Source organism: Capricornis sumatraensis, chromosome 3 (genome assembly GCF_032405125.1).
Source record: "Capricornis sumatraensis isolate serow.1 chromosome 3, serow.2, whole genome shotgun sequence".
In the NCBI taxonomy this organism is placed as follows: Eukaryota; Metazoa; Chordata; class Mammalia; order Artiodactyla; family Bovidae; genus Capricornis; species Capricornis sumatraensis.
In genome coordinates this window covers 41,972,979-41,998,930 of record NC_091071.1, presented here as the reverse complement: position 1 = coordinate 41,998,930, position 25,952 = coordinate 41,972,979, and the positions used below count along the sequence as shown (strand labels likewise).

General features: G+C 60.4%; 2 protein-coding genes across 8 annotated transcripts; both read right to left on the bottom strand.

The window, feature by feature from the left end:
- Positions 1-6,802: 6,802 nt before the first annotated feature.
- MRPL28 (mitochondrial ribosomal protein L28) lies at positions 6,803-9,903 on the bottom strand. Of its 3 annotated transcripts, XM_068966858.1 has the most exons (6): positions 9,371-9,898; positions 8,896-9,193; positions 8,191-8,343; positions 7,757-7,891; positions 7,581-7,667; positions 6,803-7,187 (listed from the first exon to the last, which is right to left on the bottom strand). In XM_068966858.1, exons 2-6 carry the CDS (start codon positions 9,181-9,183, stop codon positions 7,080-7,082), a joined length of 771 nt encoding a protein of 256 aa, XP_068822959.1. In that variant the 5' UTR covers positions 9,184-9,193; positions 9,371-9,898; the 3' UTR covers positions 6,803-7,079. The 3 variants fall into 3 exon arrangements, with proteins under 3 accessions (XP_068822959.1, XP_068822958.1, XP_068822960.1); XM_068966857.1 differs by having other exon boundaries at positions 8,896-9,899; XM_068966859.1 differs by lacking the exon at positions 8,191-8,343 and having other exon boundaries at positions 8,896-9,903.
- Positions 9,456-25,682, bottom strand: PGAP6 (post-GPI attachment to proteins 6). 5 transcript variants are annotated; one of them, XR_011144637.1, is made up of 15 exons: positions 25,611-25,669; positions 23,490-23,668; positions 16,106-16,283; positions 15,832-16,024; positions 15,144-15,271; positions 14,715-14,983; positions 14,322-14,638; positions 13,841-13,931; positions 13,637-13,760; positions 13,108-13,244; positions 12,531-12,709; positions 12,313-12,459; positions 11,416-11,532; positions 10,557-11,110; positions 9,456-9,515 (listed from the first exon to the last, which is right to left on the bottom strand). XR_011144637.1 is itself a non-coding variant. In XM_068966856.1 (15 exons), the coding sequence occupies exons 5-15, from the start codon at positions 15,931-15,933 to the stop codon at positions 10,814-10,816; spliced, it is 1,908 nt and encodes a 635-aa protein (XP_068822957.1). In that variant the 5' UTR covers positions 15,934-16,024; positions 16,106-16,283; positions 21,195-21,274; positions 23,490-23,668; positions 25,611-25,669; the 3' UTR covers positions 10,084-10,813. The 5 variants fall into 5 exon arrangements, 4 of the variants coding, with proteins under 4 accessions (XP_068822957.1, XP_068822954.1, XP_068822953.1 ...); XM_068966856.1 differs by lacking the exon at positions 9,456-9,515 and adding an exon at positions 21,195-21,274 and having other exon boundaries at positions 10,084-11,110; XM_068966853.1 differs by lacking the exon at positions 9,456-9,515 and having other exon boundaries at positions 10,084-11,110; positions 23,490-23,547; positions 25,611-25,682.
- Between the last annotated feature and the right edge of the window lie 270 nt (positions 25,683-25,952).

Below are 25,952 nucleotides of genomic sequence, written 5' to 3'. Positions count from 1 at the left end.
GCAGCAGGCTATCTTCCCATCAACGGTCGGTACAAATTAATCCAACAGAGTGAGACAGCTGCAGGGCGAGGACCTTGGGCTACGGGACAGAGCTGATCCCTGAGGCAGTGTCAGGCTGGGTGTGACTGCTGTGGTTGCCCCGAGTCAGTCCTAGGACCGGCAAGGAGGTACGCCTCCTGGGCCAGCCGGCTCCGTGGCCGCCCTTCTGGGCCTTTCTGAGCCCAGGCTTGGCCTCTGACAGGTCCTCCACTTCTTTCCACCTATGTCCGGCTCCTCTCGCCCTTCATACCTGTAGGCAGGAGTGTCCTTCAGGCTGGCATTCTGCATCCCTCTTACTGCCTGGACTTCTCTCTCCAGCCTGCAGCCAAAGCTGCCACAGACAGGTCAACCAGTAGCCACCTCAGCCTAAGTGCCAAGCAGGGAGGGCAGGGGACAGGAGCAGGGCTTTCCTCAGACAAGCTGGCTCCAAGGCCAGTTCAGTGGCGCAGCCGATACTTTCTGACCCTGCTGCTTTCTGTCATCCAGTCCCAGTGGCCTCCACTCCTAGGAGATGTTTCATCCTACCCAGACCTCTCTCAGGCCAGGAGGTCCCACCCAGAGTGGAGAAGGAAGAATTCCGAGCACCCTGCCATTGCAGGCATTCTCAAAGACAACCAGCTGCAGGGGTCACCTGCTTGTTCCGCTTGTTCGGAGCCCCGAGTCGCAGGCCCAACAAGCCAGCGCCACGCTCATCCCAGGGTCCCTGAACAGATGACTCACCCAGCAGACCTGAGAGCCCCCACACCCCTGCTGGCCCCTAGGAGTCAAGGGTCAAGTCCCAAGCCAGCACACTTAATCCCAGGGTGCCCTCCACACGTGCCCAGCTTGGGTCTTATCCTGTGTCCTGAGGGGGTCGCGTCACTCCAGATCAAGGGGCATAGCAGGGCCACCCGTACTGCCTCTCTGGTGGATTCTGACCACAGGGCTGTCTGTTAGGCTCAGGGACGGAGGCCAGGTGTTGAGGGTTTGATGTCCAAGGTGGCTCCCAGCAGCCACTGGGGCCTGGGAAGGAGGAGGGGCGAGAAGCGCCCCCCACCCCAGCCCCACACCTCCCCAGCTTGGTGCTTCAGGACCCCCTGTCCAGCTCCCACCTCCCTGAATACTTGAGCACCTGCCTGCCTCAGGCCAGCCAGAGTCTCCGGGCACCTCCCTGAGCCAGAGTGCCCTCCTCAGCAAGTGAGGGTGCCGACCTGCTGCTGGCCTCAGAGGTCTGTGTGCAGCCCTCCATGAACAGGCATAGGCCACGAGCTGGACCCTACGCTGGCCGTGGTCCAGGTCGAGTATCTCAGACACATCACCAACAGAGGACTGGCCTCCCGGCTCCGCCCACTCCCAGGGCTTTCCCCAGGAGTGGCAGATCCAGGCAGAGGGGCCAGGTCCCCGAGGGACGCCTGCCCTCCTGCTGTACTGACCTCATACTGGGTGGACTGGCACCCCTGTCCTCCCTGTTCCCTGTCCCAGCTGTCCCATCCCTGAAGGCCTCTCCTGGGGCAATGAGAACCCACACCCATCTGTTGGTTATCCCTTCTCCTTCGGCCTGACACACTTCATTCCACCCCCACAAGCCTGCACAGTCCGGGGACCAGGGCCACTCCCCAAGCTCATAGCTGGGGACTGGTGCCAGGAGATGGGGAAGTGTGCCCAGGTGGACCAGCTGCCCTCGCCCACACCCACGCCCTCACTTGCTGTCCCTCGATGTCTTTCTCGGCTGCCTAGGAACCCTGCGGCCACTGCGGCCCGGTTATAAGTATGTGATTATGTATGCCGGGTCCCTCTGGCCCCTTTGTTGCTGCAGAATCTGTCATGGCAAACAAAAGTGCACTGGATTAGCCACAGTGGATTAAAAGATTTGCTTCTCAGAGTTTACCTAATAACCTAACAATCGCACAGACGGAGGCTTTGAACCTCCAAGACACGCTCACCAGGCCATCTGGGAGCTCGCGGCCTCTGCGGGCAGCAGGACAACCGGGCGCTTTCAGACGCCTCCGCCCGTCCTCACGGTGGGCTCGGCCGCAGCGGGCCTGAGCCCTCAGCTCCTGCCAGGTCCATCTGGGCCAAACACGGGGACGAGAGCAGACCCGGACAAGATGGAGGCCCGTGCTGGGGGCCGAGGCCCAGGGAGGACCGGTTCCAGAGGGCCTGCTGCCCAGGGCCAGCTGCTGGCGGTGGGTACTGGGCCTCGCCTGCGTGGGCTCAGCCCCCAGGGCGTCCACACGCAGCACACAGCGGCAAGGACACTGCAACATGGAGGGTGGCTGTGGCCGGCAGGTGACACGCCAGGCTCCACCATGCCATGGCGCACGGTCCCACTGCTGGCGCCCCTCAACGCGCGTTCCTGCACACACGCGTGCACACGCGCACACATGCACACACATGAGCGTGTCCCTCTTTGATCTCCAAAAGACACTGCATTTACAAGCTCTTAATCACAGCTGCCTTTTCGGGGCCTGTTCTCTGAAGTCCCGAGTAATGGGATTTGGCGCTTCTGATCCATCTTGGGCTGACCGCTCCCGTTATAGGTGGACATTTTTTCCCTTTTTTCCGCCTTTTTTTTTCTTCTAAAAAAAAAAAATGCTCCTGCAACTGCACTGCCTGACATGCCTGTTGCCTAGCCCTGGGAGCAGTGGCCGGGAGAGGGGCTGGGCGGCCGTCACGCCAAGGGCCCTGGCCAGTTGGGGGTCTTTGATGCGGCCCCTATGTGAAGCCTGCCGAGAAAGGCCCACGAGGGCGGTTTCCTGGGCCTCGGTGCACTGCAACCCGCCCTGCCCTCTGCCGCTCCCTTTGTCCCTCTTCCCGTGGCCCCTCCTTGGGGTATCTGGGGAGAGGGCCCCAGGGTGAAGGTGCAGAGGGCAGAGTGGGCGGAGGGCTCTGGGCTCTGCCACGAGAACAATGGGCAGCAGGGAGCACATCCACCTGTCTGCCTGTCCACCCGCCTGTCTGTCCATGCGCCCGCCCGGCTTACCTCACCTGCCTGGCTCCGTGCGCCTGCTCCCGCCCCACCGGCCCGCGCTCCGCCATGCTGGGCCTGGCCGTCCGTGAGAGCACTCTGAGCCACTCCAGGAAGCGGATCCCTGCTCTTGGCCACTGTGTGGCTGCGAGGAAGAAGCGTGACTCTAGGCTGCAGCTCGGGCTCCCACCGCCGATTGGCTGAGGCAGGGACCAGATGACGGCCTCGGAACCCTATGGTAGCCATGGCAACCAGCCCCTTTAGACACCGCCACCCCCGAGCCACTCCTGACTGCGGAGGGAGCAGGCGGCACCGCTGGTGGGCCCATGCCAGGGTCCCCTCAGAGGGTCAGGTCAGATGTGGCTGGGTGGTGGCTGCTCCTGCAGCAGCCATTGAGCGTGTACGTGTGTGTTGTGCACGTCCAGCATGAGGGGGTCCCTGTCCCTCTCTTGAGATATCTCAAACCACTCCATGCCCTTCCTGACACCCTGGCAGTGGCAGGAACAGTGTCCGTGCAGCCCCTGCTAAGAGGACAACTTCAGGTCAGGCTTGCACCAGGAGCTGAAGGCCAGGCCCACGCTGGTGAGAAAATAATGGGTGAGGGCAGTGGAAGCAGGAGCCGCGGGAACTCCCCACCCTCGAGGGAGGTCCAAGCTCTCTCCACCTCGGACTGCAAAGGGCCTGCTGGCCTCATCTCTGCAGCCAACCCCTCCTTGGCCCTTTGGACACACTCGCGTGACCCCAGCACAGCCCTCCTGCCCCAAAGACCTTGTGTGCCCGTCTGACAGGACCAGGGGACTCTTTCCAACCCCAAGGCTTTGCAGCTGCTCTTCCCAGGGCCTGCCCCATCTGCTGGCCTCAGTAAGGCCTTCCCTGAGGTCTCAACGCCACAGCTTTCCAGCAAGGACACAACACCCCATCACTCCAAGGACTGGCCCTTCTGGGTGTTACAGGGCAGAGAGCAGCCTGAAGCCCCCCCAACCCTATGTCCCTGACAGACCATGGTCTTTCCATGGGCTGCTGGGGTCAGCACCACCTTGTCAAGGCCCCCTTGAAGGCTACTGGAGAGCCCTGGGCGGCCCAGCCCCACCTGCTGAGCAGAAGATGACTAGAGGCTGGGTGAAGAGGAGGAGGTGGGAGCCTCATGCCCCAGGAAGAGGCCAGGGTTGAGGGAGACCCTGCAGAGTCCACTGCCAAAGCCAGAGGGATCCGGAGTCAAGGGGAGTGTGGGACAGGAACCCAGGGCTCACACACTTGACTGAACAGGCAGAAGGCATGCTAGGCTGGGCCCAGAAGCTGCTTGTCCAGTACCCTAGATTCATCCCACACCTCTTCACACTGGCCTGGCCCCACTCCACGCTGCCCAGCCTCCAAGCTTCCACTCCCAGCTGTGGGGCCTCTTGTCTGCGGACACCAAGCACAGTCAGAGCCTGTCTAGGGGCAAAGTGCAGGCAGGGACTCAGCGCTGGGCCACCTAGGGCTGGTAAAGCGGCTTTGGCTGTGCTGGGAGGGCTCCAGCCTGTTGCCAGGGAGCGCTAGCCTGCACAGGTTCTTCTGACCCCTGCAGGGCTCTGCCTTGGGGGCAGCCAACAGGGGTGGGAGCTGGCTCAAGGGGCAGCGATGGGTGTGCATGTTGGGTGGGTCCCGGTGCGTGTGGATGCCCCCACGGCTCCTCTGCCTCCCGCACACACTGACAGGGCCCAGGCTGCCCTGTGCAGATGGGAAGACTCAGGTGAGACCCTCCTGAGGGGCCCTGCCCCTCTTGATCTAGGGTATCCCCTTCTCCAGGGACTCAGGGACATCAGAAGGAGGCAGTGGACACAATAGGGCCTCAGGATGCCACACTGTCAGGGCCCCACGGCTGGTCCCGAGGGCCCCTCCCTAGTCCAGAGCCACCGTGATGCGTCACCCTCCTGCCCTGTCCAGCAGGGAAGCATACTGGTTGAGCTCTGCTGTTGTGGAAACACAAGAGGAGGGTCGATCCAGCTGGTGCAGAGCCAGGGGCATGGCCAGTTTGCAACCAGGAGCTAGTGCAGGGCAGCTCTGGTTTCTGCAGGCTTGACCTTCCTCGGTACAATGCAAGTCCTGAGGGGCTGCAGGACCTCGGCCAGGGCAGAACCAGAGGCTCTAACAGCAACACGTCAGGGGTGTGGTTGAGCGGGGCAATGGCAGCTCAGGGGGTCTCAACCTGACCAGGACTGGGGCACGTGGAGGGCAATCCCTGTCCCCTCGCCACTGCCCCTCCCAGACCAAACCCGAAGGCCCAGGGGTGGCTTCCCAGGGGCCGGGTAATGAGTCTGGCCTGCAGTGAGGGCTGTAAAACTTCTCCGGAGTCAAGGGTATCGGGGAGAATTTGACGAAACTGCTGTTCCACCAGAAGAAAAGGGCTGCACTCAGACCCCCCCCGCCAGCTCAGCCTCAGGTGGCGGGCAGGCTAGTGACCCTCTCAGGACATGCCAAGCTCCTCCCAGTAGCCAGCAGAGGCCTCCCAGGACCCACCAGTCCCCCTCAACCCACAGCCACTGCCGGTACTTGGCCCAGCCCCCACCTACTTGGGTTACATACCCTATGCCAGTGCAGGGTCCCTTGGGGGCCCAGGAATGACCCAGGTGCCCCCTCGGCTATGGCCTTAGTTGGAGCAGGAAGGAGCAAGCCAAGACAGAAGTACCAGAGTTGAGGTTAATCAATGGGGAATGTGCTGGGTACCCAGAACACACAGGGGACCCAGGCAGAGACTGTGGCCAGGGAGCGGGGAGACCCTGCACATGGGAGGGAACGTGGCCCACCCAGAGCACCCCCAGTCCACCAAGCCAGGGGCTGTGGTTTGGATAACTGGGCTGGACATTGCCAGCCCACAGAACCGGGCCAGAGGAGAGCTGGGCACCATCAGCATTTGGTAAAACTCTTAAAAAATTAAAACCAATCACAAAACAGGGGTAGGACACATGGGGTCTCAAGGTCCATGGAGGAGACAGGGACTGGTGACCTCCAGGGCACTCGCGGTAGGGCCCTAACCCCAAGGCAGCTCCCAATCCTGGATGACCTCGCCGGGAGCCAAGGGTCTCCAGGGCCCTCCTGCAGCTGTGCCCACCAGCCAGTTGCAGGCTCTCTCTGGTCTCCTGTCCGATAAACATATCCCAGGTGGTGTCACGTCCACAGCAACCCCCCAGGGAGCCTGTTACTCCTGGTGGTCCAGTCAGCCACAGGACTCGGTCAGGGCACCCACTTGTCCTCCCAGAGAAATCTGGATGGGCCTCAGTGCTTAGGACTCCCGGGTAACGGTCAGCAAAGAGGGTCATGGGCCCCAAACCTCAGATCAGGAGAAGCCTCAGGTGCCTGGTCCAGCCTCCCACTCGGGGCACAGTGCCCCCGCCAAGTTCAGGCTGCGGGTCAGTGGAGAAGAGGCGCCAACGTCACAGGCCGCCTTTTGAGCATGACAGGGAGGGGCTCCCAGAAGCTGCAGCCTCGAGGCTTGCCCCGCAGGACATCCTTTGCCCCCGCACCTCCCAGGGCTGGTGGGGGTGCTCAACGCGCCAAAGGCCGAGCTGGCACAGACCCTCTGCAGCTACATCTGGAGTCCGGCCATGGCACCTGGCCTCCGCTCTGGAGGACAGTCCACCTGGCCAGGGCTGTGCAACAGGCGGAGAGACAGCACCGCTCTGCTCCCCCAATGCGGGGTCCTCCACGAGAGACAGGACTGAAGCCTTGCACACCGGGGACCACCACCCACCTGAGCTGCATCCCAAGACCACCTCGGCAGGGAGTCAGCTTGATCCTCTAAGCAAAGCAGCACACACACGGCCTGGCTCAGACTTTACTCAAGCTGGCCCCAGAGGGTGGGGACCCTCCTCAACAGGGCCCCTGCTGCAGAAGGAGGGAGCAGGGAACCACACAGGCAGTAAGATGGCCTCAGGCCTCTGGGGATCCTGGGACGAGACGCATCCTGGGGCTCCCACAGAGCGTACCCTACCCAGGAGCTGCGTGGCCAGCACGTAGCCATGGGTTCACCCACTGCCCATAGGCGGCTGTCAACAAGGCCCCAGGCTCTGTCCACGGTGCTGAGCCTGGCTGTCAGGCCCAGGTCCCCGGGAAGCTACGTCCTGTTGGCTCTTTTCTGTACCACAGCCGGCTCGGACAGCGCCTGCTGCTGAAGCTGCTCAACCAGCTCCTCCACGTAGACCTTGAACAGAGGCACGGGGTCCTGGAGGGGCAAGATGGGTCACCATAAGCCACTCTGGGGAGGCCGGGAGTCCAGCTGCTGCTGACCAAACACCAGAGGCATCGAGCATGAGAGGACTGGGCCCAGCCACAGGGTCAAGCAGGCCCACTCGCCACACACTCACCCCTAACCCAGGACAGTGCCCTGTCAGTGGGAGAGGGCCACAGGATCAGGCACCTGCCCCTGGCTTCCCTGGCTGGGCTGCAGAGAATAAAGCCAGAAGGAGAGGGCAGCAGCTACCACGTGCTACACTCCTCTAAGGGACAGAGAGAAAAGCCTCCGAGTGGTACTGGGCAGACCCTGGGGAATGCCAGGTAGTCAAAGCAACCAGTGGCACCAAGCATTCAGCTCTCACTGGTCTTTCCACACACTCACCTTCTCTTCCAGGAGCCTCTGCTTTTCCACGGCCTCGTCCAGCGTCAGACCAACCCACTCAGCCTCTGCCTCTGGGATGACAAACGCCTGGGCAGGCAGAGACAGGTTCTCAGTGAGGTTCAGGCAGCCAGCTGGAGGACCCACGAGGAGCAGTAAGTAAAGGCTGGAGCCCTGACCTTGTACTTGTCATAGATGGCCACCCTCCGTTCGGGGTCGTCCGGGTGCAGCTGGGGGTCCTGACGGGCGAGCCGCAACAGCATCCCTCGCTTCAGGTCCATCCCAAACTTGGAGCACAGGTCCTCCTTCGGGGTCTGGCAGGAGGCACCACATGGGGCCAGGTGCTGAGGGCAGGGCCCCGCCCACCCCAACAGCTGACCCCTCCAGCTTCCTCCCCAGCAGGTGGCAGCCCCCAGGCCAGCCCAGTAGAGTACTTTGGACCAGGTAGGCATCCCTCACACCCAGGCCAGAAGAGCAGAACGTCTAAGAGCAGAGGAGGAGGCAGCTGTGCTTCCCACGTCCACAGTAACTGACTCCCACCGGGGTGTCCAGTAAGGGACATGGTCCCCTTTACATCTCACCAGGGACCCCAGCCTGGTGCTGATCTGCTTGCCTTGAGGATGTAGAAGTCAAACCCATAGGCCTCGTCAATGAGGTCCAGGGTGCGCATAGTCACCGTCACAGTGAACCTGGTGTCCAGGATCTCACTGTAGAGCTCACGCTGGAACAGCTGTGGCTTCCACACCTTCTTCACCCTCTTGGAGAACTGCAGATGTGGGAGGCTTGGTGAGCCCTGCTGCTTCTCACCATACCCTGGAGTGCAGGGACCACCCCCACCCAGACTCTGTTCAGGGTGCTACTCTTCCTTCCAGATACAGCACGCACAATTGTATCCCGTGGTTCACAGGTCATTCCAAACCAGAGACCAAGGGGCCAAAGGCAAAGAGACGCCAGCCTGGGAGGCCTTAAAGACACAAAGCCCCCAACCCCAAGCTCTCCGCAGAGGCAGCACCCGCTTAGAAGCAGACTCAAGAGACCTGATCAGAGGTGAACCTTTGGCGGCAAGCTGACAGGTGACCTGAAACCTCGCCCCCAGCCCTTCTCAACACTCAGGGCTCCTCCCATCAGTACACTCGACTTGGCTGCCAGAACTGAGACAACTCCTGAGCACACCTCAGAGGGAGTTGTCTCCACCACACTGTCAGGCCCTCTCCCCGAGTGGTGGGCGCCCTTTCACTGTCAACGTTCCCCAAAAGCCCACGCGGAGCAGGGCAGCGAAACCGCGGAAGCACGGCTCCAGCGCGCCCTGCTCACCCACCTTGTCGTTGTTGACATATCTGTGACCCTTCAGCCAGCCCTCGCCGCCCCAGAGCCCCAGCTGGGACTCCGGGGGGTAGTGAACGGGAATAGCCACGTCCTCCACGCGCTCCCACTGCCCGTTCTTGGGGTTGATCTTGAATTTGGCCCCGTGCGGCCTGAAGTGCACGGGTGTGGGCGTCCGCTCCTCCTCCAGGGAGCGCAGGTAGTGCGCGGGCAGGCGGGAACAGATGCCCTCGCGCAGCCGCAGCCGCTTCCACAGGCCGACCGGGACCTTGTGCAGGGGCATTGCGGCGAGCCTGGCGGGAGGTCGGGACCGCCGTCACGCGCGCTCGGCAGGACGCGGGCCTCGACCATACCCCCGCCCCCGCGACATTCCCGCCACCGGCCCAACCCCTCGCGTGGCTCCAACCGCAGACGCGCGATCCAGGCTCGACCCTGCAAGACCCCGAACCCAGACCGGCCGCACCACCTACCTTACAGAACACCGGCCTCACCGGAACCGGAAGCCGCGCCGCTGCATCGGGCCCTCCACCAGCCGCTGACTGGCTGCAAAGGCTGTCGGTCTACCCCCTCCTCGTCCCGCCCCCTCTCCCGCCTTTAGGGACGGTAGAAAACTCCCTGCGGAGAAGGTGGCGGCTCTAGGCACCGTCGGCAAGTACGGCCCGTTTCCCAGGAGGTGGGACTTGTCAATCTCGGTCCCACCTTCGCGCAGAAAACAATGTTAAAAACTCCTGCCTTGAAACATCATTGTAGAATATTAAATTCACCAATCACAGTAAAATCAGAGCTACAGAAAAAAACGTTTTAAATGTCTTGAAAAATCTTCCCCTCAAAATATTGCATATAAATATTTCCCCTTTACAAGCCAGCTCCGGTGGCCAAGTCCTGAGTTCCTGGAGGAGCGGGAAGCCTCCGGGGAGGCCACAGCCTGAACAGGACTCAGAAAGGAAGACGCCAGGAGATGGGAGGGCCGCGTGCCCCTCACCTTGAGCTTAGCTGCTCAGCTTTCCATGGCCCCATTTGGGCCCCTCACACAGACAGCAGCCCTTACTGGGCGTCCCCACAACCGGAGAAAGGCTGGGCCAGGTTTCCAGGAGTCCCCTCCTTAACTGTGCAGTTGGATGGAAGGTGGCAACCATCCCTGCTCTCCCGGGAATACAAGGAGATGCTCCCTAGACAAGAGCCCAGAGCCCAGGGGCCAGTGGGACACAAGCTAGGGCAAGGTGTGCCCTGTGGGCCCAGCATCCTGAGAGCTGCTTGGCAGTTTCCTACCCAGGAAGCTCATCTCAAAACTGAGAACCACGGGAAGTGAAGGGGGAGGAGTGGACAGCCAGAAGCCAGCCTCCCCCATGCCACTCATGGCAGCTGGCCGAATTATGGACCCCCAGTGCCATCAGCTCCATGGTTAAGTGTGGTCACTCCTTCTCAAGGCAAGTGTGTCAGCAGGGGATAGATCCATGCCCAAGGCAGGGTGGCATTCAAGGCACAAGGGGTCAAGAAGCCAGACGCCCATGGGAGGCAGGTTCAGGGCCCCTCTGCCCACCTGGGTGTCTCACACCAAAGCCTCACAGGGGAACCGGGCAGTGGGGGACTCCCACTCCACATCTCCCTCCAGCCATCCCAGGCCAGGATAACCCAGAGCCTGCTCCCACATGGTACCTGTGCTTTCCAGGCAGCCTGGCCCTGGCCCCAAGGGCCCCTGCAGACACCAGCTGGGAGCTGCAGAGGGACCGAGTCAGCTGACAGCCCGCGGGCACAAGGACCTGGGGGTGTGGTCCTCCATCCGGAGGGGGAAGCCAAAGAGTGCGCAGGGCAGTTTTATTCAGTTGGAAATGGATCTGCATAGGGTCCCACTCCCTCGCCCTGCCCCTGGCTGGAGGGATCAGCAGAGCTGCAGGTGCCCCCCACGGCGGCTGTCACGTCACTGTGTATAGCTCGTCCCGGTGGTTCTTGCAGATTTCATAGCGGCAGCTGAGCTTCTGGGCGCAGGCCCAGGGCTCGGCGTGCTGGTCCCTTGGCGGCAGCAAGAAGGCTGTGCTCCCTGCCAGCAGCATGTGCCAGATGCTGTGGGTGTAGTAATAGTTTTCGCTGGTCATCATGGAAACATAGATGCTGAGGGCCAGAGCAGCCATGGAGAGGCCGGGCAGGAGGTAGAAGACCCAGCGCTGCCAGGAGGGGGGGTAGCAGTGGCGCCGGCGGCTGCAGCGGTATACCTGGAGGAAACCACACGGGCATCTGCACGGGGCTGCGCTCACATCTCGGGGTGCTGCCCAGGGCTGCGAGTGTGGGCTGCTTGGACGGGTTCAAGGGGTGCCAAGCCACACTGGGCCCCTGTGGCTTGCTGCTGGCAGCCGTCAGCGGGTGTGGAGAACATGGACCCAGGAACGAGAACATGGACGGAACGAGGGGCCACACTCTGTCCTCACAGGGTAAGCATGTATGGGGAGCCCACACTCTTGTACCCCAACTTCCAGGGGAGGGGGTCTCAGCAGGAACCCTGCCTGCCCCAGGTCCTTACCCACATGGTAACCATGACCACGATGGCAAAGAGGCAAGGCCCCATCGTGTTCCAGGCGGCCCTGCGGTCCAGCTGCAAGGACATGGCGAAGATCAGAGTGCCCAGGATAAAGAGGACCTGGGTGAAACACAGGGATGATGGTGGGGTCTTGGGAGCCTTAGGCCAGGCTGTCTTTGATGGCACGAGGTCCAGCAGGAGCAGGCAGTGTGGGCCTGCTGGTCATCCCCATGTCCCCTCATCGTCCCCAGCACTCCTGCCAGCCCCCCTGCAGAAACTAGCAGCCTGTGTCCTGCTCTGCTGGTGGGGAGGAGGTACTCCTCTCTCAGCTCCCACACTGCTGGGATCCACCGGTCCCTCAGGTCCATCCACAGGTGTATTTCTAATGCAGTTTTTGTTGTTGTTGCTCTTTTTGGCTATGCTGCATAACTTGTGGGATTTTAGTTCCCCAACCAGGGATCAACCTGGACCCAGGGTAGTGAAAGCACAGAGTTTGAAACACTGGGCCACCAGAAAGCTCCCCACAAGGGAGTTTCTGAAGCATGGACTGGTCCAGGGCACGTATCTCCAGCAGCCAAGCCCTGAAGTGTCCTCAGTACAGGGACTCCAGGAGCAGAGCTGGCCGCTTCTCTGGGAGGTCTGGTCCAGGTCTGGGGCTCCAGGCCTCCTCTCTGGATGAGGCCTGGCTTAACCCTGCCCACCACCTCCTTTCCTGGCACCCTCCGAGCAGCCAGCACGGTCCCTTCACAGCTGGAGACACCTCTCCCAGTAGGCGACTGGTCAAAACGAGAGGTTTCCAAGGGCAGTGGGAACTCCCTTTCTGGTGTCTCGCTTGACACGCTGTGCACAAGGCCCTCTGCTTTCCCAGGACCCAGACCCAGGCATCAAGAGGTCACTCACGTATTTCAGGGACGCCTTCAGCCGGGCCATGGAGAGGACAGTGACCCAGATGGACACTCCGGAGCCCAGGAAGTCGCAGTACTGCAGCGTGTCGTAGTTGAGGATGCAGAGCACAGCGCCGCCCGGCTGATCGCAGGCGTGGTAGAACTGTGGGCCGAGTGGTGAGCGACAGCCCAGCCTCCCGCCTCCCCCTAGCCCCGGGGAGCGGGTGGGCTTACCGTGGAGAAGAACATGGTGTAGGCATAGACTGAGGCCTCCACCAGAAGGCAGCGGTGCACGGAGATGGCGATAGGGACCAAGAACAGGAGGTTGCTCAGGGTGAGCAGGAGGGTGGCCACCTTCTGCTGGGCCAGAGTCTGGGCCGTGCTGTTGTCTGTGCAGCTCCATCCACGCCAGCCTGTGGGCCAGCACAGCACTGTGGGTGCCAAGGCCGGGCCAGTGCAGCCAGGCCAGGCAGTGGCTGCTCAGGAACCTCAGGGCCTACTCCATGCGCAGGGCCTTGAGGAGGAAACCCTTCCTCACCCCACAGCGGGAGAGGACAGGTGTGGGCCAATGGAGGCCAGTGTGGGCAGGTGTGAGCAGGGGAAACCAAGACCAGAAAGCAGTCCCATCTCCAGGGGTTCCTCTGTGAGCCCACACAGGGGTTGCGGGGCATGGCAGGCCGGGGAAGGACACGGTGGCCCTCACTCTTCGGGGCGCCCTCCAACCTTGGCCGAGCTGGGGTGGCTGCCAGAAAGAGGCCCGGGGCTGGGGTCCATGGGCACAGGTGGAAGGCGCCTGATGGACCATCCCTACCTGCCCTGCAGCTGCAGCCCGCATACAGGTAGCCGTGTCTGCGCAGCAGAAGGCACTGGCCGTAGGGTCCACAGTCGTTCAGGCAAGGCACCAAGTACAAGGTGGTCTCCACAAGGACTGAGGCCTGCACACACTCCCTGCGAGGAGGGGCCCCAGGAAGGCTGGCTGCAGAGGTCTGCTGGCCAGCCCCCCTCTGGAGCTCCCAGAGGGTCTTGGACACCTGAACTCAGAGCTGAGGCCCCCAGGCCCCAGAGGACTATAACCACAAGGGGTTCTGCAAGGCCTGGACGCCCTCTCCCTGCCCGCCTGAGCCCCCGCATGCCTGGGGCTGGGACCAGCATCCCCGCTCGTGTCCTTGCTCTCAGAGCTCCCACGGGAGCAGTGGCTGGGGGGAGAGGGGAACCCCGCAGGAGGCAACTGACCCGGCACTGCTGGAGGAAGACAGGTCACCCCCAAAACTGGAATGTAGGCAGCCCCATCCACAGGCCTGAGCACAACCACTTGGCCACCCGCCCCCAAGTTTACTCACTCAGGCCTCTCAAGGCAGAGGACCTGCAGGGAGAGGTACCAGTTGTCTGTCTCCGGGTAGGGAATGCTGAGGTTGGCCGTGGGAGACGAGGCACTCAGGGACAAGGGGTAACCCTGGAAGAAGGCTGCAGGGAGCGAGTGGGAAGGCCCGGTCAGAGGCAGCCAGATGCCCGCCGGTCCCCGGGCTGGACGCGCCGGCCAGTACCTGTGGTGCAGTTGAGCGAAGTGTTGAAGCTGAGGAAGGGTGAGCCGGCGGTCACACAGGCCACCACCGAAGTGTTGTTGGCAATCACAGTCTGGAAGGGAGGCCGAACAGGGTCAGTCCCCAGCCTCCACCTCACGCTCACCTCTGGTGCTAAGTGCTATTCTCTGTGGCTCCCACTGGCTTAGGGCCCACCAGGACCACCCCCTCCAGGCCAAGGGCCCCAGCCTCAGCTCCTTGCCCCCACGAAGCCCCAGGCCTGCCAACAGGGACCCGCTGCCCCTGGGACAGGCCTCCTGTTTCTCAGTTGGCACCTATGCCGGCCCGATGCCCTGCCAGGCTCACTGTTGCCAGAAAGGCCACCCCGACCCAATCTCCATGGCAAAGTGGGCACAGGAAGGCCTCAGCAGTCCTTGCACCCCAGGAAGGTCTGAGCCCCAGGCCCTGGGTCCCAATCCCGACCCGACCTCGAGGACCAGGGTACCTGGTTGATGCTCACGGAGATGCTGAGGGAGCCCCCACTGTCCATGCCCGTGTTGAGGTGCAGTTGCATCACCGAGGGCATGTCCGACTGCACGAGCACCGAGACCCTGTCCAGGGGCCGGAAGCGCACGGACACCACATCCATGTCTTCCCGCAGGATGGGGAAGCTCCTGAAGCAGAAGGGGCCACTGCCCACCTCGCCACTCTGGTCCAGGTCCTGGGTGTTGGGGCTCGGGAGCGGCGTGCCCGTGGAGGCGTTGCTGCTTTGGTCTGAGCTATTCAGAAGGTGCTGGAAGTTCACAGTCCACGGTCTGCAGGCTGTCAGGACCACAAGGGGCTCAGTGGAGGCAGGCCTGGTGGTGGAGGGGGCACAGCCACCTCCCCCACAGCTCACCTGTGAGGGCAGCCACAGCACTAAACGTCACCGACACGCGGGGCCCCGCCAGGCTCTTGGCCGTCACTTGCATCCACCGTTCCCAGGGTGGTGAGGGCAGCAGGAGGCGGCAGGGCGTGGTCGGGTCGCTGCAAGTGAGCACCTTCTGGAAGTTTCCTGGCAGGGTGGCCGAGCCCACGGTGAGGTGCACAGGGCAGCCCAGGCTCCCATTGGACACACAGCCCTGCAGCTCCAGCCGCAGCTCCTGGGTGTGCTTGGGGACGAAGACTCTGCAGCCAAGGGGACACGGCCTCACTTGGGCTCTGCAGCTCCAGCCCGCCCCCCGAACCCAAGCTTAAATTCCAGGGTGGGGGCCAAGACCTGGACCTCCCACCTTTTCACCTGCCCTGAGGACAGCAGGGCTGCCCCCTCCAGCAGGCCTGCACTTACTTGAGGTAGCTGGGCTGGGAGAGGAGGACTAGTGGGAGGGGCACGTCAGGCTTCAGGATGGACATCTCAACCACTCTCACGACCAGCATGTCCGGCTGGAAGATGTAGGCACAGGTGGGAATAAAGTCCTGAGGAGAGAGCAGGGACAGGGAAAGAAGGTGGGGGAGGGCTGGCCCGGAGGGGCGGGGCTGGCCCGGAGGGGGCGGGGTTGGAGCAGATGGGGCGAGGCTGGCCTGGAGGGGCGGGGCTGGACCTAGGGGGCGTGACTGGACCAGAGCGGGCAGGATTGGAGCAGATGGGGCGAGACTGGCCCAGAGGGGGCGGGGTTGGAGTAGATGGTGTAGGGCCGGCCCAGAGGGGGCGGGGTTGGAGCAGATGGGCGAGGCTGCCCCAGAGGGGCAGGGATGGACCGAGGGGGCGGGGTTGGAGCAGATGGGGCGGGGCTGGCCCAGAGGAGCAGGGATGGACCGAGGGGGCGGGGTTGGAGCAGATGGGGAAGGGCTGGCCCAGAGAGGAAGGGATGGACTGAGTGGGAATGACTGATCCAGAGCGGATGGGGCTGGCCCAGAGAGGGGGCAGGGCTGGGCAGCAGAGCCCTGAGCAACGTCGGCCCTGAGGTGAATAGCAGGGACCAGTCATTTGTGCACTGGGCGGTGCTGTCCCTCATCCCCAGAGGGAGTGCTCTTACCTTCACCTCAATCTTATGGGAGGAGGGGGGCAGGTGGGCGGCCACAAACCAGTCCCCAGGTGCTGGGTAGGAGACATTGAAAGAGGCGTTGTCCTGCAGCATCTTGAGGAGGAAGGAGGGCTGCACGGAGGTATTGTTGGCGAAGCTGGTGCCCAGTGGGTTGATCACAGGAGGGGCGCCATAGCGGAAGTACCTGGAGGCAGGGAGAGCAGGGAGGTCTCAGGTGTGGCCCTCGGCGGCTCCAGCAGCAGGCAGCGAGCAGGCTGGCACCTACACGGTGGTCTCCACGTTGCTGCAGGTGGGGCCGCTGCCCCGGGTGACCTGCAGCAGCCAGTGCAGCAGCACCGTGTCCGGGGGCACACGGAAGTGGAAGAGCCGGGCGCTGCCGTACCAGTTGTAGAAGGCCAGCTTCTGCGGGGCCTGGGAGAACTGCTCGGACACCAGCCTGGAGTCTGCAGAGAAAGCACTGTCAGGCGGCCAGGGAGCCTGGGAGCCTCCCCGGGGGACAAGATGGAGAAAGGTGGAGGGCAGAGGCCCTTCTGCCTGGCCTGGCCTCAGAGAAGCAGTCAGGGGAGCCATGGAGCCCCTGGGATGCCTGGCACACCAACCCCGACCTGGGAAAAGTCACTGTTGCCCTTGAGCCCCTGGTGAAGGCTGGGGCTCAGAAGCTTTCACTCAGGAATCACGTTCTCACCCACGTCTGCACATCCATCTTCCTAACCCCTGCAGCACTGCCAGCAACCTCCAGCTCACAGGCTCAGTCCCCCAGATCTCTGCATCCCACCCACCAGGCAACCCCAATCAACAAGTCCCACAGGCCCCAACACCAATCAAATGTTGGGTCAACATGAGGTCAAGGACCTCAGACCTCAGAAGCAAGAAGAGCCCCCCTCAGAGGGCTGTTCCTCTCCACACTGCTCACAGCCTCCGGCGCCCCCGCCCCCAGCGCCCTGGCACACCTGGGGCTGAGGGATGGAGGGTGAAAGGCACAGGAAGAAGTCAAGGTGGGAGCCCCATCCCTCCTCCCATCTGCCCTGGGCACTGGAGGCCGGGACACACCCCTACCTCCACTGAGTCTCCCCAGGGCTAGGATCTCTGGTCCTGGTTGCAGTGGACAGGGCAGGGCAACCAGGTCCGGAGGCTGGCTGCCTGCTCAGGCCATGATTTGGGGTACAGGAAGAGCCGCTGTCCCCCCTCACCCAGACAGGAGGCGAGCAGAGAACCTGTGTGTGTGTTGCAGGGGGTTGGGGGGGAGCACCTAGGCTGGAGCGGCTGCTTCAGTGGGCACAAGCCCCTGCAGAGTGGCACAGGGACAAAGCAGGGGTTGGCAGCACACAGGCTAGCTCCCACCCCGGAGCTCCCCAGTCCTGGCAGTGTCTCCCAGCCCCTCACCTCCATGGGTCCTCTCCCCAACACCCTCTGCAAGTTGTCAGCCGAGGCCCCTCCTGTCACACCAGCCTTTCCAAACCAGCTCTAAAGGTCTCTGGAGACCCAACCCTGGATTAGGACCCTCCTAGGAGAATGCACAACCCAGTACAACCTCGTGTCTGGGGCCCACGGCATAACCACCTGCCCCACGAGTGGGTAAGATGCCCTTGGGCCTGCCAAGAACAGGCGCGCCTCGGTGCTCTGTGTCTAGAGGTGACTAAGGAGGTGCCTGGGCTACTCAGCAGGAAGCACTGCCCCACTGCCAGCTCAGGCCTTGTTCCGGACTGACCTTCACCATCCCTTCCCCTCTCTGGGCCCAGCTTCCTGAGTTGGCCGAGTAGGACAGCACCTCCCTTCAGCTGCCCCTCCCTCCATGGTTAATGGATGTTAAAGTGCTTTGGAAAGAAATGCACTGTGAACACAGCAGGGTGGGGCCACCCTCTCCTCCCCCTGCCCCACTAGGAGGGTAGCAACCCACACGATCCCAGCAGTAAGCCCGGGGCCCCTCCAGGTGGGCCAGGTGAGCAGGTGAGGGAACCAGGTGAGCAGCTGGCTGTCTTGCCAGCCTCCTGACTCCCATGGAAGCACCTTGAAAAGAGACAGCAGGCCACTTGCAAAGCCATCTGAGCTCCCAGGAGCCCAGTATGGGGGGCTGGGCAGGGGTAGGCAGCACACAGCACAAGCACCCGGCTTTCCAGGTATCTGCTGGTCACCAGGTTCCAGCTGCCGGCTGTGGCCTGAGTGCTGAGAGACTAGGAGCCACTGAACTAATATAAACTTTTTCCTGAGGCTGCTGCACCATCCCCCCACTGCCACCACCATGGGCTCACAGGGCCTTAGAGAAACATTCAGCCAGCTGCCGGGCACCCAGCTGCTCGATATGGCCAGGCAGGGGAGGTCCAGCTGTGGCGTGCAGCCCCCTGGCCTGAGAGGGGCTGGGTCCTCTGGCTCCCCCACCAGCCCTGGACACCTGCAATTCAGTGGTGGTTGTAAAGTCTCCTCAGGGTGCACAAGAGATAAGACCTCCCACTCCCAGGCCACCCAGCCCCTCCATCCCATCCCCAGCCCTGCACCCCGACCTCCCTGCCCAAGAGGCCCACTCCATTTTCTTGGTGAATGTACCAGGCCATTCACACATCCGAGCCAGATGTGGAAGTCACATTTCCAGTATCAGGAAGCACCAGCCACAGGCACACTTGCTCTACCACAACCCCCTCCAAGGACACAGGGTTGCGGGTGGGAGAAAGAAAGTTCCTGAGCCTGTCTGGGGACCCTAGTAAGGGGATCCTCTCGTACATCCTCCAAACCAGCACAGGCACCCAGTGCAGAGACCCTGCCCACCCAGAGACCCCAGATGCCAGGATCACACAGAAAGCAGGATCCGTTCAGCAGGCCCGGGAGGGGAGCGCTGCCCCAGGTTTTCCATCTCCCTACCAATGACTCTTTGCCTAGCCCTGACCCGGGAGAAGGAAGAAAAGGAGAAAGTAGGGGTGGCAGTCCCCAGCGGAGTGCTTTCATCAGGGGCCAGCCTTGGGGAAACTGCCTTTCACTTCAAGCTAAGCCAGGCTCAGAAACCAGAGGCACAGCCCTCAGAGAAACAGGAGCTTGGAGGAGCAAGATCTCAGAGGAGGGCGGGGATGGGCTGGGAGCCAGCCCCATGCTGTGCTGGATAAGCTGCCTACTGCCTCCTGGGGCATCTGGGCCCTCCCAGGCCAGCAGGCCGTCAGAGAGCCCAAGGCCACAGAAGTCAGGTAGTTTACTCAGCAACCCCAGGCGCCCAGCAGCACCTTCTGATCTAGCCACCCCCTTGAGCCTTTGTCACCGGGAGCCGAAGTTCCCAAACAGCAAAGAGGTGCCCATTTCTCTGAACCACTCTGGCCTATGAGCGTCCTGGGGACAACGAGCAAGGCCAGCTGTTGAAAGTGACTGCACTGGGGTAGTGGTCACTGCGGGAGAGGCGAAGCCATGACACGCACTTGGCTGTGACCCCAGGATCTAAGCAACTTTCTCCAACTCTGCCCCTCTCCCAGACCAGATGGCATCCTGGAACCCCACTGCCCAAGGTTTCCTCCTAGGAACTCGCACTCCCACCGCAGCCCTTGGAGTCCCAGGAGAGTCCCCCCTGGGCCGCTCAACCTCACCCCGGTGCCCGAAGGTCCTACCCGGCCAGAACGCGTTGGGAGGAGGGGGAGGAGGAAGGAAGCGAGAGTTTGCTCCAAGGGGACAGTCTGGCCGAACCTGGCCCTGGGCACAGAGGAGGGGGAGAGGGCGTCCTTTCTATCCGATCGCTCTCACACTCGGCGCCCTCCAAGGGGGCGCCCTGCGCCCCCAACACGGCATGGGGACTTGAGGCCTACGTCCCTGCCAGGTGAGCGCACAGGTGTCCCCAGGTGAGTCACAATCCCAGACCCGCCCCCCCACCGGCCTCTTCCCTCCCCACCCCGCGCCCCGGCCCGCGCCCCGGGGATGGGGCCCGCGGGTCTGAGCTCGCTTACCGCTCTTTCTGCCGTCGCCAGCGGCGGCAGGCGGGGACCGAGAGAGCAGCAGCAGCAGCAGCGACATCGCCACCGCCACCGCCGCGCCCCCGGGCCCAGTCCCAACCCCGCGCATGGCTCCGCGCCCGGCCAGGCGCTACCCGGCCCGCGCACCAGGCCGCCCGCCCCCGCCGCCGCCAGGGCAGCCACCGCCGCCACTGCGGCCCCCGCCGCCGCCTCTGCCCAAGGCTCCCATCCTCCGGGCAGGTCCCGGCCACCGGCGCCCCGGGCACTTCCGCCTGTGAGGCCCCGCCCCGCCGGAGCCCGGACGGAGACGGGCTCTGGGTGCAGAGCTGCGCGGGGTGCGCGCGTGGAAGGCGATCGGAAGGAGGATGCGGGACAGAGGGGCGACGCGGGGCGGTGACGTGGGGCGAGGGAGGGTGACACGAGGCGGGGTGCGACGCGGGGCTGGGGGCGTCCCGTGGACCAAGAGGGCGCGCTGGGAAAATAGGTCAGAGGTGGGTCAGGACTGAGCGGGAACGCGGGTCCTCCACTGCGCGCAGAGTAGCGGAGGCAGGGCAGCATGCGGTGCAGGGTCGCGGGACACGGGGGGCGGAGTGGGGGCAGAAGGTGGCGCCGGACCCAGAGGACCGCGGGGGTCTTGGTTCTGAGGCAGAAATGGTGCTGCGTGGCTTGGAATGCGCAGGAGATTCGGGGCGGCCGCAGAGCGCCCCACATGTGTCTGGGGGCACCCGGGTCGCTGCGTGACTGGTTGGGCGCGGCGGGAGGACCGGCCCGCCAGCGGCCGCTCCCGCCTCCCGGATCTGGACTCCCCGGCGGGCCTCCCGGCGCGCCACACCACAAAGGCGCTAGGAGTGTGGGTGAAAAACACTTTCATGGAAAGATGAAGAGGCTCCTGCACATATTTTGTACACTGTGAAGGTGGCGATTCGCGTCGGTGGTGCGAGTCACTCCTCGCCCTTGACCCCGGGGTCTGTTCCAACAGATTAAAGATTTCAGCATGAAGAGGACACGGTGAAGGGACTCCAGAGAACTTAAGGAAAATTTAGCGTTTAGGGGAAGCGAAGAATTTTCTAAATATGACCCAGGAGACTAAAGGCAAGACTGAGAAATTCAGCTAAGTGCAAAACTGCAACAAACTCAAAAAAGGAAGCCTCAAACTGGAGGACTCTTGGACTTGCATCACAAGGAGATCTTACTGAGATTACTAACAATAAAGAGTTCCTACAGATAAATAAGAAACACCAACAAGGAAACCACCAATACCAATAAGGAAACCACTGGAGAAGATTCCTGCAAAGGATATGCAAATTTCCCTCCTTAGAGAAATGCAAAATGAAAAGCACCTGGAGGCCTTTTTTCTTTGCCCTAACAGATCTGCAAGAAGCTGATTGTGGCGCCCAAACTTTCCTAGGTTTGCTGAGCCTCTGGGAGACTCACCCTGCTACTGCTGTGCATTTTCCCTGCAGAGATGGTCGCGGAAGCATGAGCTTGCATGAGTGCAGCCTGCGCCCAGATACCTGTCATGAGAGAAAGGGGCATTTGAATCATGGGTACCCAGATGGAGATTCAAATGCTGTGACGGTATAAACACTGATCCAGTGGGCTGAAAATCCAGAAGCTCTGTGTACTGGTTGGAATGGTCTAGCAGGAGGACCATTAGCAGAAAAAAGGAAAGGGCAGAATAATGTGTTCAGAAAGCTCCACTTTTTGTAGGAAAAAAAAAAAATTGCATGTCTCAAAGGTGGAGAATGCCTAGAAGCATTCAGCAGTTGGTGCAGGAAGGGAAGCTAGTGGCTGAGGACTGGGAGGAGGGGTTCTATCTGTTTGAATTTTTTGAATTTCAGTGTATATGTGTCTCTGTGTTTGTGGATTTACCAGTCTGGAGGGAGGAGAAGCTGACCCCTGGAGCCCAGTGCCACTGGAGGCTGGGGGGAAGGGAGGGATGAGGTAAGGTGAGGGGGGAGGAGAAAGCCCCAGGTGTGAACTCTTATTTATTCCTCTGGAATCTGGGCAGGGCCTCTTCACCCAGGGCTGCTGGGGGCTCCCAGGTTCTCAATTCAAAGAGACAGACCAATTAAGAATTTTGCTGAGCTTCGATTTTAGTGCACTGTACTGACCCAGATCATGCAGGGACAGCAGCTGTGCTTAGCACTGAGCCCCGAGGACTGTACCATCTGAGACCGATCCCTGCCCCAGGCTGGGCTCAGCGGCGCCCCCAGCCCTACCCGCTCTGAGGGTTATCTCAGTGAGACTCCAGCACCAAGCTCCCCAACAGGCAGGAGGGGACGTGTCTGTGCTTCGTCTGAGGCGGGGAGCTGCGGGGCTGGGGAACTTGCAGATGGACCAGAATCAGAGATCTCTGCTCAGTAACACGAGTCTTTAGAATAAAAAGGGCCCACCTGGGGGCCTCACTTGAAGATGGCAACAGGCCCTGTGGTAGGAGGTTTCTGTATCCTACCTCACAGTACATGGAAAATTCGAGGTTATCAACTGTCAAGAATAAAACAATAAAAATATTAAAAAGAACCTAGAACATGTCCCTTAGAATACAGGTATGGGAAAGCCTTTCTTAAGCAAGACAAAGAACTGGGGAACATGAAGAAAACGTTACTTATTGACTACACTTTTAAAAATGTTGAGTGGAACTTCTCTGGTAGTTCAGTGGGTAAGACTCTGCCTGCCAGTGCAGGGCTCACAGGTTCCATCCCCGGTCCAGGGAGATCACACATGCTGTGGAGCAACTACTGAAGCCCACATAACCTAGAGCAACAGGAGAAGCCCAAGGCCGTGCTCCGCGACAGAGAGGAGCCACCCTGCTTGCCGCAACTGGAGAAAGCCCCTGTGCAGTAACAACAGCCGGCACAGCCAAAAAATTAAAAAACAGATTCATTTAAAAAACGTTATATAGTTGTAAAATGGGTAAAAGGAAAAAGGATCCACGTCATCAAGCCAAGTGGAAGGAATCATGTGCTGTGCAGGTGATAAAAGGTGAACCCACCTGAGATAGAAAGGGAATTCACACACTTAAGAAAATACTGTAGCCACACGTTCTGGGAAACAAACTTACTCAGAAGGACAATGCAGACAGTGGAGTGCAGTTTATTACACCGGCTGGCCCAAGGCAGAGTCTCCTCTTAGCCAAGGACCCCAACCAGTTTTTGTGAAACCCTTGTATACCCTAAGTGTACTTGCTCAAATCCACCTCCTTAAATTCCTCGAAACTAGTCTGGACAAGGAAATAGATACGATCAAAGTTAACCCATGATTCTTGTGTCACAAGACTAAATAAACAGTGGATATTTATCAATAGGCCTGTGGTCTATCCCAGTAAACATAATAGAATTTACCACTTTGTTCTGTTACAGAGATAATTAGCATATTCTTTCAGGCAACGGGGAGTCCAAGTACAAGTCCTGAGGCTCTTTTATCTGGGGTCTGGTTTTCCATTGATATGCCATTTCTATAGACCCCGGGCACAAAGTTCAGAGTCCACTGGGAAAGTGAACATGCGTGTAGCCTAATGTTCGAAGCCTGGCCCAAGATGGCATCCATCTCTATCTGTTTCCTCCCTCAAAAAGAGCCCAGAAGGAAAGAAGACACTGGAAACACCCCGCACCCTGGCAATCGACAGGAGACGACCAGAAAGACGCAGCTGGTCCACTAGCAGGCAAACGGACCACAAGGGAAGACAAGACACCCTGTCCCCTCTCGGGCGAGGGAGCAGGCACTTACCCTCTGTGGCTGCACTGTGAGCTGCTCCTGAAGGCATCGGCGGCAACACTGAAATGTACTGGAAATGGGGACCCGTGCTTACAGGGGTGCTGGTGAAGGAGGAAACAGAACAGGCTCCATCTTGAAAGCAGGACTCCCTCATGGGCCGGACTGTGGACTTTGAGCTCTATGCCCAGTATCTATGGAAATGACATACCAACTGGAAAACCAGACCCCCCAGATGGAAGAACCCTAGGACTCGTACCTAGACTCTCCATTGCCTAAAAGAATACCCTAATTATCTGTGTAACCAAATAGAATCATAAATTCTATTTTGCTTATTGGGATATGATCACAGACCTATTGATTACTGTCCACTGTTAACTACCTGGGCTTAAGGCATATGAGTCACCGGTTAACTCTGATTGTATCTTTCCTTTGTTCAGACTAGTTTCAGGGAATTTGGGGAGGTGGGTTTGGGCACGTACACTTAGGGTATATAAGGTTTCACAAAAACTGGTCGGGGTCCTTGGCTAAGAGGAGACTCTGCCTTGGGCCCGCCGGTGTAATAAACTGCACTCAACTGTCTGCATTGTCCTTCTGAGTGAGTTTGTTTCCTGAAACGCTTGGCTGCAACACTGGCCACACAGGTGTCTATGACTGTGGACCCTTGGGGCTCTGTGAGGGGACGGTGCATAGACAAGGACCTGGATATCTCAGGAATTTTCACACAGTTTTCCCACAGATGGGTTTTTCTGCACGGGCTTACTGCAGTTGCTGAGTCTGGGCTTAGTGGCTCCACAGCCTGTGGGATCTTCCCGGACCAGGGATGGAAACTGTGTCCCCTGCATTGCTTTTATGGACCGAGTTGCTGGATACAGCCCATTTCCAGGCTGGGACACCCTCAGAGGCCCTCGCCGGCTCCATGAGGTGGACTGAGTGGACGGCTGCCCGCCTGCCCGCCCACCCAGGGAAAGACGTATTTCCCACAAAGGAGACAAGACGGTGCCCACCCCTCCTGAAGCCCCCCGCCTGTCTCATCTCTTGGGTCTCCCCTCCGTCCTTCCTCCCCGCTTAGCCCAGGCCAGCAGTGCCGCCATCCTGGGCCCAGTGCCAGCGCCAGCCGGCCTCGCTCCCACGGCTGCCCTTCCAGTTGAGGTCGGCGCTCAGCCCTGCGCACACTGGGAAAGTCTGGGGCCCTCAGTACCCCCGCCCCCTGCTCCCCCACCACCCCCAGTTCAGCCCAGGCTCCTCCTGTGTGCCAGGCCCAGGTTGGAAACAGTCCCGTGCTCTACAGACCGGGTGTCCTGTCAGCTCAGCCCACTGCAGGCTTCCTCAGGCAGGGAGCGGAGTGTCCCCATGTGGGCGGGGTTGGGATGCAATCGGTTTCTCTTTCTCTTCCTCCCCGTGCCCCCACGTGTCAGCATGACCTAGACCAGGGCACCCAGATACACAGGGCCAAGAGGAATAGCTTCCCCAGAACTTTGGGGAACAAATAGAGTTTCTGCATCTTTATTTCACGGAGACAAAGTTTTTCTTAACTCCAACTACCATCTATTATTATCATTTCATAAAGGATCATTTTCCCATCAAAACTTTTAGGAGGCTCATATACTTAAAATTATACTTAAATGCAAGTTATTTTTCCTAGAGTGCAGCATGTAGTTCTCCTGTGTCCCCATTTTATCTGGTTAATGATTGCTCCCTGTCCTGGGTGCTGGGCACTGAGGAACCAGGAGGTGAAGGGCACAGGAGCTGCTCTCAGAGCTCTCGGCATGCACTGAGCCGGGGACACGGTCCAGCGGCAATGGGGCATGGTGACCTCGGTGAATCCTGCTCCCCTTCCAGTGGAGAGTGACAGAGGATGACAAGGGCAGAAGATGGTTGCCAGGACAGGAGGCTCTAGTGTCAGCTCTGGTTGCAGGCTCCCCCTTGGCACCCCCCACCAGCTTCCCTGGGGTGGCAAAATAGGGGTAAGCCTCCTGGGACCCCTGCTCCTAGAATAAGCCAGCCACCCTGGCTCCCCTGGCAGTGATCCAAGGAGGAATGAGAAGTCTAACATGCCTAAAGGGGGAATTCCAAGAGGACAGAAGAGAATGAGGCAGGAAAAAACATGAAATCTGGTGAAAGACGTTAACTTACAGATTCAAGCAGTTCAGTGTGTCCTAAGAAGAATGTGAAAAAGAAAATCACAGCCAAACACATCACAGTCAACTCCTGAAAACCAAACAAAAAGAGAAAATATTGAAAGCACCCAGAGAAAAATGACATTCAAGGGAATAACAGTTCAAACAATGAATGACTTCTCAGAAACAATGGAGCAGATAGAATGGGGGAGGGAGAAAATAGACCTACATGGTTGCAAAATGCCTGCATCTTACATGAAATGGCACAATATAAATTCTAAATAGTCTGTGAAATGTTAAGAATGTAATTAACAATCCCTAGAGCAACCAATGGAGAAGGAAATGGCAACCCACTCCA

Bases quoted from the DNA above. Each gene is read 5' to 3' on its own strand.
- PGAP6 (XM_068966852.1), bottom strand. From the start codon at position 23,631: ATGAGGGAGTCCTGCTTTCAAGATGGAGCCTGTTCTGTTTCCTCCTTC. The intron at 16,025-16,105 runs GTAGGTGCCAGC...CCCTGCCTCCAG, and splicing joins AGCAACGTGGAGACCACCGT to GTACTTCCGCTATGGCGCCC. The intron at 14,639-14,714 runs GTGAGCTGTGGG...TGGTCCTGACAG, and splicing joins TGCTGTGGCTGCCCTCACAG to CCTGCAGACCGTGGACTGTG.
- MRPL28 (XM_068966857.1), bottom strand. From the start codon at position 9,183: ATGCCCCTGCACAAGGTCCCGGTCGGCCTGTGGAAGCGGCTGCGGCTG. The intron at 8,344-8,895 runs GTGGGTGAGCAG...CCACATCTGCAG, and splicing joins GATATGTCAACAACGACAAG to TTCTCCAAGAGGGTGAAGAA. The intron at 7,892-8,190 runs GCAAGCAGATCA...GCCTCCTGCCAG, and splicing joins TTGACTTCTACATCCTCAAG to ACCCCGAAGGAGGACCTGTG.